This window comes from Molossus molossus, unplaced genomic scaffold (genome assembly GCF_014108415.1).
Source record: "Molossus molossus isolate mMolMol1 unplaced genomic scaffold, mMolMol1.p scaffold_m16_p_11, whole genome shotgun sequence".
Classification (NCBI taxonomy): domain Eukaryota; kingdom Metazoa; phylum Chordata; class Mammalia; order Chiroptera; family Molossidae; genus Molossus; species Molossus molossus.
The window spans coordinates 53397136-53410418 of NW_023425346.1; the positions used below are offsets into that span (position 1 = coordinate 53397136).

The 13283-nt window shown below is 43.5% G+C and overlaps 1 protein-coding gene across 1 annotated transcript in view; it reads right to left on the reverse strand.

Moving 5' to 3' along the window:
• Nucleotides 1-13283, reverse strand: part of LOC118625352 (aldehyde oxidase) — a 77210-nt gene that overhangs the window by 51816 nt on the left and 12111 nt on the right. Inside the window, exons 3-12 of the mRNA XM_036254263.1 lie at nucleotides 12603-12699; nucleotides 8996-9104; nucleotides 7606-7732; nucleotides 7231-7292; nucleotides 6151-6240; nucleotides 5157-5237; nucleotides 4195-4339; nucleotides 3414-3506; nucleotides 2467-2618; nucleotides 2182-2275 (exon numbers count right to left, since the gene is read on the reverse strand). Coding sequence (XP_036110156.1) covers nucleotides 2182-2275; nucleotides 2467-2618; nucleotides 3414-3506; nucleotides 4195-4339; nucleotides 5157-5237; nucleotides 6151-6240; nucleotides 7231-7292; nucleotides 7606-7732; nucleotides 8996-9104; nucleotides 12603-12699 — 1050 coding nt within the window. The remainder of the gene's footprint in view (nucleotides 1-2181; nucleotides 2276-2466; nucleotides 2619-3413; nucleotides 3507-4194; nucleotides 4340-5156; nucleotides 5238-6150; nucleotides 6241-7230; nucleotides 7293-7605; nucleotides 7733-8995; nucleotides 9105-12602; nucleotides 12700-13283) is intronic.

The window sequence follows — 13283 nt, forward strand, 5'->3', positions numbered from 1 at the left end:
TTCTTTTTTATGCTCTTGAGGCCCTCACTAAGTTCCTTGATGTTCTCACTAAGTTCATTGAGCATCCTTATAAACAGTGTTTTGAACTCTGCAACTGTTACATTGCTAATTTCCATTTCATTTAGTTCTTTTCCTGGAGTTTTGTTCTGTTCTTCATTTGGGACATGTTTCTTTGTCTCCTTATTTGGGCTGCTTTCCTGTGTTTGTTTCTTTGTATTAGGTAGAGTTGCTATGCCTCCTAGACTTACTAGGGTGACCTATTGTAGTAGGTGTCCTGTAGGATCCAGTGGCACAGCCTCCCTGTTCACCCCAGCTGGGCCCACTAGGTATATCCCTCGTGTGGACTGTACCATCTTCTGTTATCATTGAGTCTTGATTACTATTGGCACATCAATGGGAGGAATTTACTCAGGCTGATCAGCAGCAAGGACTGGCTGTGCCCACTGACCACCAACCTCTGACTCTCTTGGAGGATCAGCTGTGTAGGGGCCCACCACACAGAACAAGTCTTACTTTAGCAGGGCTCTGGTACCCACTGAGTCCACTCCTTGAGTGTGTCACTGGTGGAGGTGGTTGGGTGGTAGTGGTTTGACATGGTCTGAAGCTGGCCACTGGGTGTGCTGGCTCTGGGAGCAGGCCAGCCACTGCCTGTGTTCTACCCATGGCCACCAGGCATAAGTTACAAAGCAATCTCAGATAGCTGCTCCTTGTGCTGGGCTTGCAGGTGCCCGGCAAAGCTAAGGTATGAACCAAGGCTGGCTGCTTCTGTTGCCAGGTCTGGGGACACTTAGCAAGAGGTATGAGATTCACTGAAGCCAGATGCTGCTTGTTTGAGAAAACTTAGGAAAATCTGAAGCAGGAGTCAAGACAGGCCAGTCCTATGGTAAAGCCACTGGAAACAGCTTGGGTGGGCCTGAAAGGTGGGTGGGGCAAGGCCTCAGGGAATCACCAGGGCGGGGATACCAGTGTGAGCCAGGTTGCTGGAGTCCCAGATATGGAGGCTGTCTGCTGCCCCAGGGAAGGGCTCACCAAAGGAACAGCAGCCTCCACCAGCACATCTGTCTGGGAGAAAGCTGCCCCTCCAGCTCTCGTCCTGATTCCAAACAACTCAGTTCTTCCCTATATGTTTCTGGTGCCTTTCAAGGTGCTTTCACCACACTGGAGCCTGGAGAGAGCAAGACCCAGTAAGTCTGTGCGCGGGCCCTTTAAGAGGAACTACCTGGGGCTCTAGCAGCCTCAGCCTCCCTCAACCTCAGTTCCTGCTGGTTATTATAGCCAGAAATTTTGGGGACTTCTCTTCCTGGCTCTGGAACCCTGAGCTGGAGGTCCTGGTGTGGGACAGGGACCCCTTGCTCTTCAGGGAGGACCTTCAGAGCCTAGGTATCCTCCTGATTTTTGTCCGCCACACCTGGGTGTGGGACCAGTTGTCCATGCCTCCGCCCCTCCTACCAGTCTCGATGTGGCTTCTTTTTTAATTTTGTAGTTGTAGGACTTCCATTCAGCTCAATGTCAGGTGGTTCTGAATGATGCTTGTTCTGTAGTTTAGTTGTAATTTTGATATGGTTGTGAGAGGAGGTGAGTACTGTGTTTACCTACGCCACCATCTTGACCAGAAGTGGCCTAGTCCATATTTTTTAATTAAAAAAACAAAAAGATTTATAGAGGACCAATTGGAATTTCCTACAATTGTTGACTAAGTTGGAATAAGAAAAATAAATGGAAAGTCCTGAACTTAGTTTCAAAAACAAAACTCAAAAAAATAAATATAGAGTTAAGCCTAAACCATTTGAGGCTTCCATCCATGACAAAGTAAGTAGGAGCCCACAGCCCGGCGTGGGGCCACCACGCTCCCGCACCACCTGGGGAAAGTCTCCAGCAAGGGCCCAAGTGGCTCAGCAGCCTGCAGCTCTCTCCACTGCTCGCACCACACCCGGACACAAGTGTGATCAGTGCCGGATGACCAGGATGGGGAAATATCCAGCACTTGTCCTCAAAAAGAGAGATGAGGACATAGAAAGTGTGCAGTATTAGGACCAAACTGACCAACTTCCCAGGTTCCAGAAAGGCAGAGAGAATAGAAATGGTATAAAGAAACTGGACTTTCAAAACTGTACTTTCTGCATCCCTGAGAGACAAAGACAGAGCAGATTTAACAGCCCTGGAGAAGGAGCCGCCACTTACCTTTTGACAGCAAGTTGAGGGTACAGTTTCCTACAGCCAGGAGCGGATTTAGGTCTGAGTCCAGGTGCCTGCTCACGATGTGACCCCCTAAAGACTGTTAAAATAAGGAGTTATTCTCACTCCAGTTGTGTGATTATAAAGACACAGGTGATAAAATAAGAACTAAGCAAGACTTTGGAGAATTATTCTTTTTGCCTGTTCCAAAAGAATGAAAGTTCTGTGATTTGTCAGGGAGGGTCAGTCATTCAAGGGACACACACCAATTTGCTGTCATCAAATACATACAGCCATGTTCCTGATTTGGGATCCAGCCAGGGTTCCCAAATGCTTCAAGAGAGCGCGGCATGTTTGCGTCCTCTCCTCTGGGAGCTTCAGGATCGCATCAGTCAGGACGTCCTTCACCTGAGCCAGGCTGAGGCCGGCACCTAAGATTAGCCCTGAAAGGAAATCATTTGTAAATAATAGGATGTGATCTCTGCTGACCTGGAAATGTCCATTCGATTTCAGACTATAAGGTCTTTGTCCCGGATACATGCTGCCCTGCTCGTGGGTGGTGACGGTGGTGGCGAGGAAAGTGGAGATGGCGGCTCAGTGTTTTGAACACTCACTGTGTCAAGCACTGTATTAAATGCTCCACAGAATCTCCTTGAATCTTAACAAGGCTTTGAGATATTATTTGCCCTGCTTCACAGATCAAGAAACTGAGACTCAGTTAAGTAACTTGACTAAGTTTTTACAGCTAATATATGACTTAGTCAAGAATTAGACTCCAGAGCCAGACTCCAAACTATCATCGATATTACTTCTCATCATTGCCATTAAATCAATTTCCTTTATCAGAATGAAAACAACAAACAAACAGTCTGTAAGCTGCTTCATACACAACTTGCTTTGTCGACTACTGTGCTTCTGGAGAGCCAGGCCTGTGTTCTACTCATCTTTGTCTTCTGTCCAGCACTTGGCAGGGCCCTTGGTTGAATAGCTGTTACATTTCTCCGATATGGCTCACACAGAAGGTTCTTCAGTAAAAATCGGACTCTTCAGACTATTCGTATCTCATGTAATTATAGATAATTTGTCCCTGATCCTTCCCCAGAATGATATCATTCTTATAGAAGCATATCTCTGTATACTATAATTAGGAATAATTCTTTTTCTAGTTATCTGCTGGACAAAGAAAATAAATTGATTAATGCATTTTAACTAAGAAAACAGGCACCTTGAGAACTCACCATTATGTGCATAGTTTACAACATTCAGTTCTTCAATTCTATCAGGAGAAATTATAACTGGGTGAAAAACGCCTTTAAATTTCACTTTAGGCCCTAAAGGATTAGAGAAAAAAGAAGAAGATGACTGGGATAAGGAGAGCAGACTGCCTTGTTAATTTTGAAATTGTGATTAAAACTGATGTCTTTAAATATACAAAAAATACATATCTTTCTACTGGTTTGTTCATTGCCAAGTCACAGAGAGAATAGCCAGATAGATTTTTACCACAGTGGGGGACCCTTTGGACTGTCAGCCTTCAAACCAGGCTGATGAATCCAAGACATTGAGCGGCTCCAGCACAGACATGGTCCTCAGCAAAGAATAACGCCCTTTGGGAGGACTGCAGGAGCGTCCTCACAGAAGCATGCTGTCAAACCAAGTTTGCAATGGAGACAGCTGAGAGACCCTGTAACTGCTGGGTCCACCTACTGAGACACCACTGGGAGAGGAAGCAAAGCCATTTCAGGTCCGAGCCTCGTCACCTCTGCAGGGAAAGAGGACTGTGCCCACGGGAGCTGCTCCGGATTTGTTCCGAAGCAGGCCCCCCGCATGCAACTCTGGGCGGGCCTCCCACTTGGGACGCCAGGAATCCACTTGCGTAAGGAAGTTGTGAAAGTCTTTTGAGCAATGCTGAGGAAGCCGTCTGAATCTGGCTGACTTTCCTGAGACATATAGGAGGTTCTTTCCCCCAAAGCACTTTTCCTAGGTTTCCTCATAAGAAGTCCCTGGGATTCTGCATACCGGTAGAGGTGTTCCCCATGATGACAGGGGCCTGAGGGTACTTGACTTTAGCTTCTAGAAGTTCCTTCAGGGTCACTGGGGAAATCCATGTCATCCTATCACCACCAAAAATCCGGGTTCTTGGTGGTTGTTTCTCAGCCATTATCTATTGAAAAAACAATAGGGATTTGAGATTATTTTATGACAATATTTCCACCTGCTTTTGCTCTATCTTTGAGGGAACAGAGAAAGGAAATAGACATTAAAAAAATAAAATTCCATTAAAATGACCTAAAACTACAGCTTCACTAGAAATTAGAATAAAAATGTGACAATATTTTACTCCTTCTGGAGACTGTTCCAATGTCTCCCTTTGGTGCTTTTATATCTCAAAGAATTTCATTTCAATGTTTAAAATATTTTAATTTTGCCAAAACATCCTATGGAAGAATAAATTCAGTTTTCTATAAATGTTCTGATGTCATCATAACATTTTTTATAGACAGTAACTGCTGCTTCTTCCATCCAAGTGTCTCCTCGAGGTGGCTCCACCCTCACTCCCCCATCTCTGCATTGGTCCCATACTCTTTAGACCTTGAGGACGGCAGATGGATATTACCTGTTTGCCACTCAGCCTTTGAGAGGATCCATAAGCAAATAGCCTTCCTACCATCTCACCATGAGTTTCTTTGGGACAAGCTCAACTTTGCCTTTTTCTTTTTTATCCTCACCCGAGGATATTTTTTCCATTTTTTGTACAGATAGAGTGGGAGGGAGAGAGAGGAATGGAGAGAGAGTGAGAAACATCGACATGAAGGGACACATCGAGTGGCTGCCACCCACACGACCAACCAGAGCCGGGGACAAACTGCAACCGAGGTATGTGCCCTTAGCGGGAACCGAACCCGGGTCTCTCCGGACCGCAGGCCGATGCTCTAACCGCTGAGCCAAACTGGCCAGGGCTCAACTTTGCCTTAACTTACCATTAACTCGGGAGGAAAAATCAATTCCTGAGTTGGATCCAATGGCAGAAACTCCTCTTCTGAGAAAAGTTTTAGACTTGCCTTAAAAAGAGAAAGTACCAAAAGTTATTGTCATCAGGTGACTAACTATAGTGCTTTAAATCCTCTGTGGATGAGCTCAGCAGAAGAGAGACATACAGCACCCAGACAGAAAAGCAGCTGGCCAGCCATGATCCCTGGGCTCTAGGTCAAGGGCCCCAGCACAGACATGGTCCTCAGCAATCAGTGCAGATGTCAGTGCGCCTCCAAAGCTCTGCTCTCGCTGAACATTCCCTTGGAGTCTGGGGAAAGCAGGGGACACAGGCGCTGCCCCAGAGCCAGCTGGAACAAGAACGTTGTCCTGAATGTTCTTCCACCCCCCTAACATCCTGCTTTTCTTCTGGCTATTGAAAAAAGACTTGAAGGAGGCTTTTTTTTTTTTTTTTTTTTATCCTCACTCGAGGACATTTTTCCATTTTTTTGCTCAGATAGAAGGGAGAGAAAGGAAGAGAGAGCGAGAGAAACATCGATGGGAAAGGGACACATTGAATGGCTGCCACCCGCATGACCCAACCAGGGCCAGGGACAAACTGCAACCGAGGTACATGCCCTTAGCGGGAACCGAACCCGGGTCTCTCTAGACCACAGGCCAACGCTCCAACTGCTGAGCCAAACTGGCCAGGGCTTGAAGGAGGCTTTTTTAAAAAAATTAAGAAACACTAAGATATCAATGTATCTTCTCTCCTATAGATTGCTGCACTTTGAATGAGAGTAATATCTGGAATGAGGAATGAAGTTGTTGGCGTCACACACATATTTTTGTGTGTGTGTGTGACACAGATAAACAATAGGAAAGGGGACATGTGGACACCCCTCAAATTAATGTAACTCGGGCAGCTATTTATCCTTCCTAAAAGTCAGTTGGTCTCTGATCATGTCCTGAGAAATCCTTATAAAAAATGTACATCTCACTGACCTTATTTTCTTCCTCAAATTCTGGTAATCCATTTAGGCCTTGATTCAAACAGCAAAACCCATTTTCTTTACTTTGACAGCAGCCAGAAGTCTAGTGGGCAGAAAAACAAATAACTAATAATTTGTTGCTGATTCTACTAAGAATTTTTTTCAGCTTCACTGAGGTACAATTGATAAATAAAATTGTATACATTTTAAGTATATGATGTGATGACTTTACATTTGTATATTTTGTTAAATGATTACCACAATCAGGTTACTTAACACATTTATTACCTCACATAATTATCATTATGTGTGTGTGCGTGTGTGTGTGTGTGTGTGTGCATGTGGTGAGAACACCTAAAGTCTATTCTCTTAGCAAATTTCAAGTACACAACACAGTATTATTAACTATTGTCACCATAATTTAAAGATCTTATAACAAAGTCTGGAACAGTAATAAATATTAACAATGGTGTATTTGTAATATTAATATTAAATATTTTATTAATAACAAATGTTAGCAAGTATTATTATCATTCTGTCTTATTTATGATGCTGATTTTGTAGTTTAACTTCCAGAGGGCAGTCTTATGTCCCTCATTTCAAGGTCATTTGTTCATTTACTCATGAAACACATATTGATCGAATGGTTACTCACTCGGTGAATGGTGACCATCCCTGGAGATTCATGGCCTAAACTGTCAAGAAGACCAACGTCTGACAAACAGACAGAAGAGCAAATGGGCAATTCCCCCCTACTTTGACCACCACTGCATTAGAGGCATGAACAGAGAGCTGCAGGAGGACCAGGCTGGGTATCTGACTCAGACACACAGGTCAGGAACAATGACCCACAGCCAATATCCAAGTGCTTCGGTGCTCCTTACATGACAAACTTACCAGGGCAAACTCAGTGAACGAGGGTAAGCACCCTGCCCAAGATCAGATTACATCAATAACAGACTTTGAGATAAAAAAAAAAAAAATAGCCCTGAATCAGTACAAATGGCTATTCCCCTAATCACACCCAACAACCCCTACTGTTTTGTTTCATTGTGGAAAAAATATACTCAGAAATATGTTCCTTTCTACTCACATTACAGAAAGTCTTGCACGCTTCGATAATGGGCCTGTATCCAGTGCAACGGCACAGGTTCCCTAAAAGACAAACCAGCTTGTTAGTCGAGGGCCTAAAGAGAGGCACAGACTGCCAAATGCAGGATGGAAATAAGAACCTCCTCCTAGAAGGAAGCCCTATTTGACATTTCAGTCCACCTAACATCCAGAGTCAGATTTTTCTCATCAGCAACTTGAGATATTTGGTTGATATACAAAGTTATTGCAAAGAGTAAATGAGATAACCTTTTACATAGCATTTAATGCAGCACATGGCACATGGCAGGTGTCCAATATTAGTGTTCATCACCATCATCATTATTTAAAAATAAAAGCACACGCACATACAACCTACCACCAAGGGCATCAGTTAACTGATCCAGCGTGGGATGTGGGTGGTTCCTGAGCAGCGTGTACATGGACATCACCATCCCCGGGGTGCAGAACCCACACTGTGTGCCGTGACACTTGGCGATCCTCTCCTGGAAGCACACAAAGATTAGAAATGCAGAATCTGGGGCCCCACCCCAGACCCCCTGAATCACAACCTGCATTTTAATAAGATCCCCAGGCAAATCGTATGCACATTAAAGTTGGAGAAGAGGCCCCAGAAAATCCTTCTCATCATAGGTGTCTCCCTTTCTTGGGCTGGGTGGCCACGAATTGTGGTCTCTGATAGCTTTTGAGTTTCATTCAAGGTTCTCAGCCTTCAGAATCAACAGGGGAGTTTAAAATTTTCCAAAAGCAGCACCCAAGATCAATTGACTGAGAATCTCTAGGGGTGTGAGATATATTTTTTAAAGATTCCCAGATGGGCCCTGGCCGGTTTGGCTCAGCGGTTAGAGCGTCGGCCTGCGGTCCTGAGAGACCCGGGTTCGGTTCCCGCTAAGGGTGCGTACCTCGCTTGCAGTCTGTCCCTGGCCCTGGTCGGTCGTGCGGGTGGCAGCCACTCGATGTGTTCCTTTCACATCGATGTTTCTCTCTCTCTCTTTGTTCCTCTCTCTCCCTCCCACTCTACCTGAACAAAAAATGGAAAAATGTCCTCGGGTGAGGATAAAAAAAAAAAAAAAAAAAAAAATAAAGATTCCCAGATGGTTCCAATTTGTAATACTGAATGGAATCATTAAGATAAAGGTAATTCTCTGGAAGTCTTTCAGAGAAATGAACTTATTTATACTCAAGTTGGGGGGGTGGGGAACAAGTATTTCTCAAGTATCTTCATCTACCCACTACACTTCCCTAATGCTTTGGCACATAAAAGTCTGTTTACAAAACACCTTTATTGATTCTGAAAACAATCAAGAAGGCAATATTACCTTTATTTTTTTTCCACCCCTTTCCCCCCACCCCAGCATGCTCTCTTTGGAATCTAACTTTGAAGCTTCAGCCTCATTTTGGAAGCTGTCTTCTGGCTACATGGCAACCAGAAGCTTAGCAGCAGTTACTAAGTGAAAGTGTGTTTTCATGCCTGTGGATAGCAGTCTCATCAGGGTGCCCAGGCAGAATTCACTCCCTGTAGGGATGGAGGTTACATGGAATGTAAACAGAACCCAAGATTCCTTCCAAGAAGTCAGTCATAACACATCCACACGGCCCAAGTTTCACTCCTGGTTCCCAGTTTGATTTCATCGGTTGGCTGACCAAGCTGGTGGGCCCAGATTGCTCTGTTATATTAATCTCAGGGGCTCATCATGACATTATTGGTTTTCAAAGCCCAGAAATCCTATGAAGAGGCTCACCCTCACCTGAACAGGATGAATCCTGGTCTTGGTGCTGCCTATGCCTTCTACTGTTGTGATGGCAGCACCATACACAGAACAGATGGGCATCATACAGGCGTTGGCTGGATAATGTCTTCAGAATGCAAAAGAAAGGCACAAATTACATTGTAGCCAATGGGAAAGGACATGGAATACAATGTGGAAGGTTTGGAAATAATATCCCAGACTTTGCATATACGTTTTATCCTTAGCTCGTGTTCATTTTACAAAAGAAGACTCTGAGGGTCAGAGGGAGTTGCTTAGAGATACAGCTGGAATATCAGAGACAAGATTCAATTAGATTTTCAAATTCTAATTCCAGAACAGTTATCACTAATTTTGTGTTTGTTTTTTTTCTCTTGGATTAGGAGCTGACACTCTCCTCTGTAGTCACGTGTGATTTATCACTTAGCGCATATTTCCTCTTCCAGGCAGGTGCCAAGCCAGGGGTTGGCTGGGGAACAAAGTGAATTTCAAATTATGCTTCATAAGAAGAAATAGGGTGTGGGATACAGGACTCCTTAATCCCACAAACCTGCTGCTTGAAAATGTGCAGCTCAAAATGACTCCTAAAATGTTCTCATTCACCAAACATGGCCGGTAAATACATGAAATAAATGTTCAACTTCAAAATAACTAAGAGCAATTTATTTAAGCAACAAGAAACATTTTTATCAAAGAAAATGACAAAGATTTAAAAATATTGCAATATGGTCCCGCCCTGGCCAGTTTGGCTCAGCGGTTAGAGCGTCGGCCTGCGGTCCGGAGAGACCCGGGTTCGGTTCCCGCTAAGGGCACGTACTTCGGTTGCAGTTTGTCCCCGGCCCTGGTTGGTCGTGCGGGTGGCAGCCACTCGATGTGTCCCTTCATGTCGATGTTTCTCTCTCTCTCTCTCTCCCTTCCTCTCTCTCCCTCCCACTCTATCTGTACAAAAAATGGAAAAAATATCCTCGGGTGAGGATAAAAAAAAAAAAAAATAAAAAAAAAAAAAATATTGCAATATAGTCCTGGCCAGTCTGGCTCAGCAGTTAGAGTGTTGGCCTGTGGTCCAGAGAGACCCGGGTTTGGTTCCCGCTAAGGGCATGTACCTCGGTTGCAGTTTGTCCCTGGCCCTGGTTGGGTTGTGTGGGTGGCAGCCACTGGATGTGTCCCTTTCACATTGATGTTTTGCTCTCGCTCTCGCTCTCTCTCTCTCTCTCCCACTCTATCTGAACAAAAAAATGGAAAAATGTCCTCGGGTGAAGATAACAAAATAAATAAATAAATAAAAATATTGGAATATGCATTATTAGCAAAGGTTTGGAAAAATGAAACTCGTGTACTGTTGAATAAGAGTGTAAATTGATAGAGCTCGTCTGGGAGAGATTTCACTAGAAGGCATAAACACCTTTCAGATGCCTAAACACTTTTATCCTGAAGTTCCACCTCTATGATTATATTATAAACTGATACATTGCTTATACTAATGAACAACTGAAAACAATCAAGTGATCAGTATTTGGGGATTAATTTTGGTGCATTCAAGCAATGGAACATACACAACCATTACAATTATATTTACCATTTTCAAAAGATATTCATGAGAAGTTAAGCAAAATATGCAGATTTCTAAACAGTATATGCAGTATGCTTCTGTATGCACACACACAAAAGAAGGATCAAAAGGATATTACTCATTTATAAATAACTGTAAATATTTATTGAGTGCCTACCATGTGCCAGACAGAATTCTAGATATTGGGATTCACTGGATAAAATCTCTTCCCTTGTAGAGTGTATATTTTAGTGGAGGGAAGAGAGACAATACCTATGTACACAGGCAGTACATACTTACATACATAAATTGAGATGGTGAGAAATGCTGTGAAAACATTAATATAGGCTAAGGAAACAGGAACTTACAGAGGTGAGGTGGGGGACTGTTATTAAGGGGTAATCAGAGAGGACAGAGAGTAAAATACTTTTGCTGAAACCAGAATGATTTGAAGGAACCAGATACGAAAGGCCCTGAGGCAGAAATAAGCTTGGGACGTTTAAGGACAGCATGAGGGACAGAGAGAAGGCCAGTGAAGCTGGAGCACTGTGAACACAGGGGAAGTGACAGAATTCAAGGCGGAGAGAGGCAGAAACAAAGTAGGTAATGGTAAAGGACAGGAGGGACAGGAGTTTGAACATTGATTCAAAGGCAACAGATTGTTCAGTTCAGACGTAGAAAGTTGTAAGAGACATTTCACTCTCATTTTAAAAACCTTAACAAGTCATATAAGCTTTATGGCCATAATTTTTTCTTTTAATTCATGAGATGCTGAGTATGTAAAGAAAATGAAATGAACTAAACTCTGTTAAATACAAGCCCTTCATAAGAGAGAAGAGATATAGCGATTCTCATCTCTAACTGAAATGGACAGAGGAGAAGGAATCTGCCTTAAACAGGAGTAAGAAGAAACCAGACCAACTTTCTGCAAAGTTTTAATAGCTATATGTGGGCTGATGTGACAAATTAAAATACAAATCTGGACTCACTATTCTCAAACTCTTCCCCACGGATTTCATTGAATGCTGAAGATAATACCCTAAATGTGGAGCAGGGAGGGGGTGCTGAAAGAACCTTCCAGGCACATTGGCTCTTAGTCAAGGAAGACTTGCTTGAGGAGAGCAGGAGAACTGAGAGAAAACCATAGGCCCTCGGGCTGCACAGAGTGTAGGGCAGTTGCCACCCTCCAGAGGCTACAGACGGGTGGCATGGCTGCAAGAGAGCTCCCAAAGCATAGAAAGTGGGACAGGAGAGCAAGGAGAACTTCCCAGTGACCAAAAAAGTGGGCAGCCAGATTGTAGAGCTGGGAGGGGGATGTCCCAGAGTTCAGGAAAAAGATGGCTTGGCTGTGGAACACAGGTAGATCTCTAAAACCTCACCAGCGCTTAGATCCTTTGCCCTTGATTGAGATCTGTGGACTGATGTAAAATGGTCTAATGTATGCATAATTGGAGTCCCAGAAAGAGGTGAGGGGAAGAGAGAATAAATAAATATTTGAAGAGATAATGGCTTGAGAAGTTTCCAAAGCTGATGAAAGACATCAACCTGCCGATCCAAGGAACTTGACAAATCCGAAGAGTAAATATTAAACATGAGAGATGTTAAATGCAATGGGAAGCTATTGGTGAGTTTGAAGCATTAGAGTATTGAGATCTGATTTATATTTGAAACAGATCTCTCTGAGTGATGTGTGAAGAACACAGTACATGGGGGCAAGGAGATCGTTAGTAAGCTGTAAGAGTATATGAGTGTGGTGATGGCATTATCCTTCCCTGCCAATTCAGCCCTTGCTTTCCTTCCCAGGCAGCACAGGGGGTCAGACGGCCTTTTAACTTTCAACAGGGGATTCTTTGGCTATCTATTATCCTCATTAATAGCACATTTTTTATAATCCATCATTTCCTGGGATAATGTTTGTCTTCTTCATCACCATATCCTCAGTACCTAGCATAGTTCCTATCATGTAGTAGGTGCTCAATGCATGTTTACCAAATAGAAAAATAAAGCAAAGTTCAAACTACAAAAATTCAACCATATCTGCACTTTGCTGCAAGGTACCTTATCTTCTTGGTAATGGGGTTATATCGTGATACCATCACTGTGCAGGCACCGCAGCCTCCCCCTCCACAGCCATACTTCGTTCCTGTGAGCCGAACTGGAAAAAGCATAGTTAAGGATAATGTATTTTCCATAATTCTCTTTCCAGAATAGCACTGATCTTAGGAGACAACACTATCAAATACTTAAATATATAGTTAAATTAATACATAATTATCAAATGATGGATGTATGCCTTAGCTGCTATTATTTAGAATCATGTAAATTCTTTTTTTTAATCCTCACCTGAGGACATTTTTCCATTTTTTGTACAGATGGAGTGGGAGGGAGAGAGAGGAAGGGGGAGAGAGAGAAACATCGACGTGAAGGGACACATCGAGTGGTTGCCACCCGTACGACCAACCAGGGCCAGGGACAAACTGCAACCGAAGTACGTGCCCTTAGCGGGAACCGAACCCGGGTCTCTCCGGACCGCAGGCCGACGCTCTAACCGCTGAGCCAAACTGGCCAGGGCGGAATCATGTAAATTCTTAATTTCCATTTGTTTTTATTTGTTTGTTTATCCTCACCTAAGAATATTTTGCCATTGATTTTTAGATAGAGTGGAAGAGAAAGAGGAAGAGAGAGAGGAGGGAGGAGAGAAAGAGAGAGAAGCATCAATGTGAGAGAGACATTTTGACT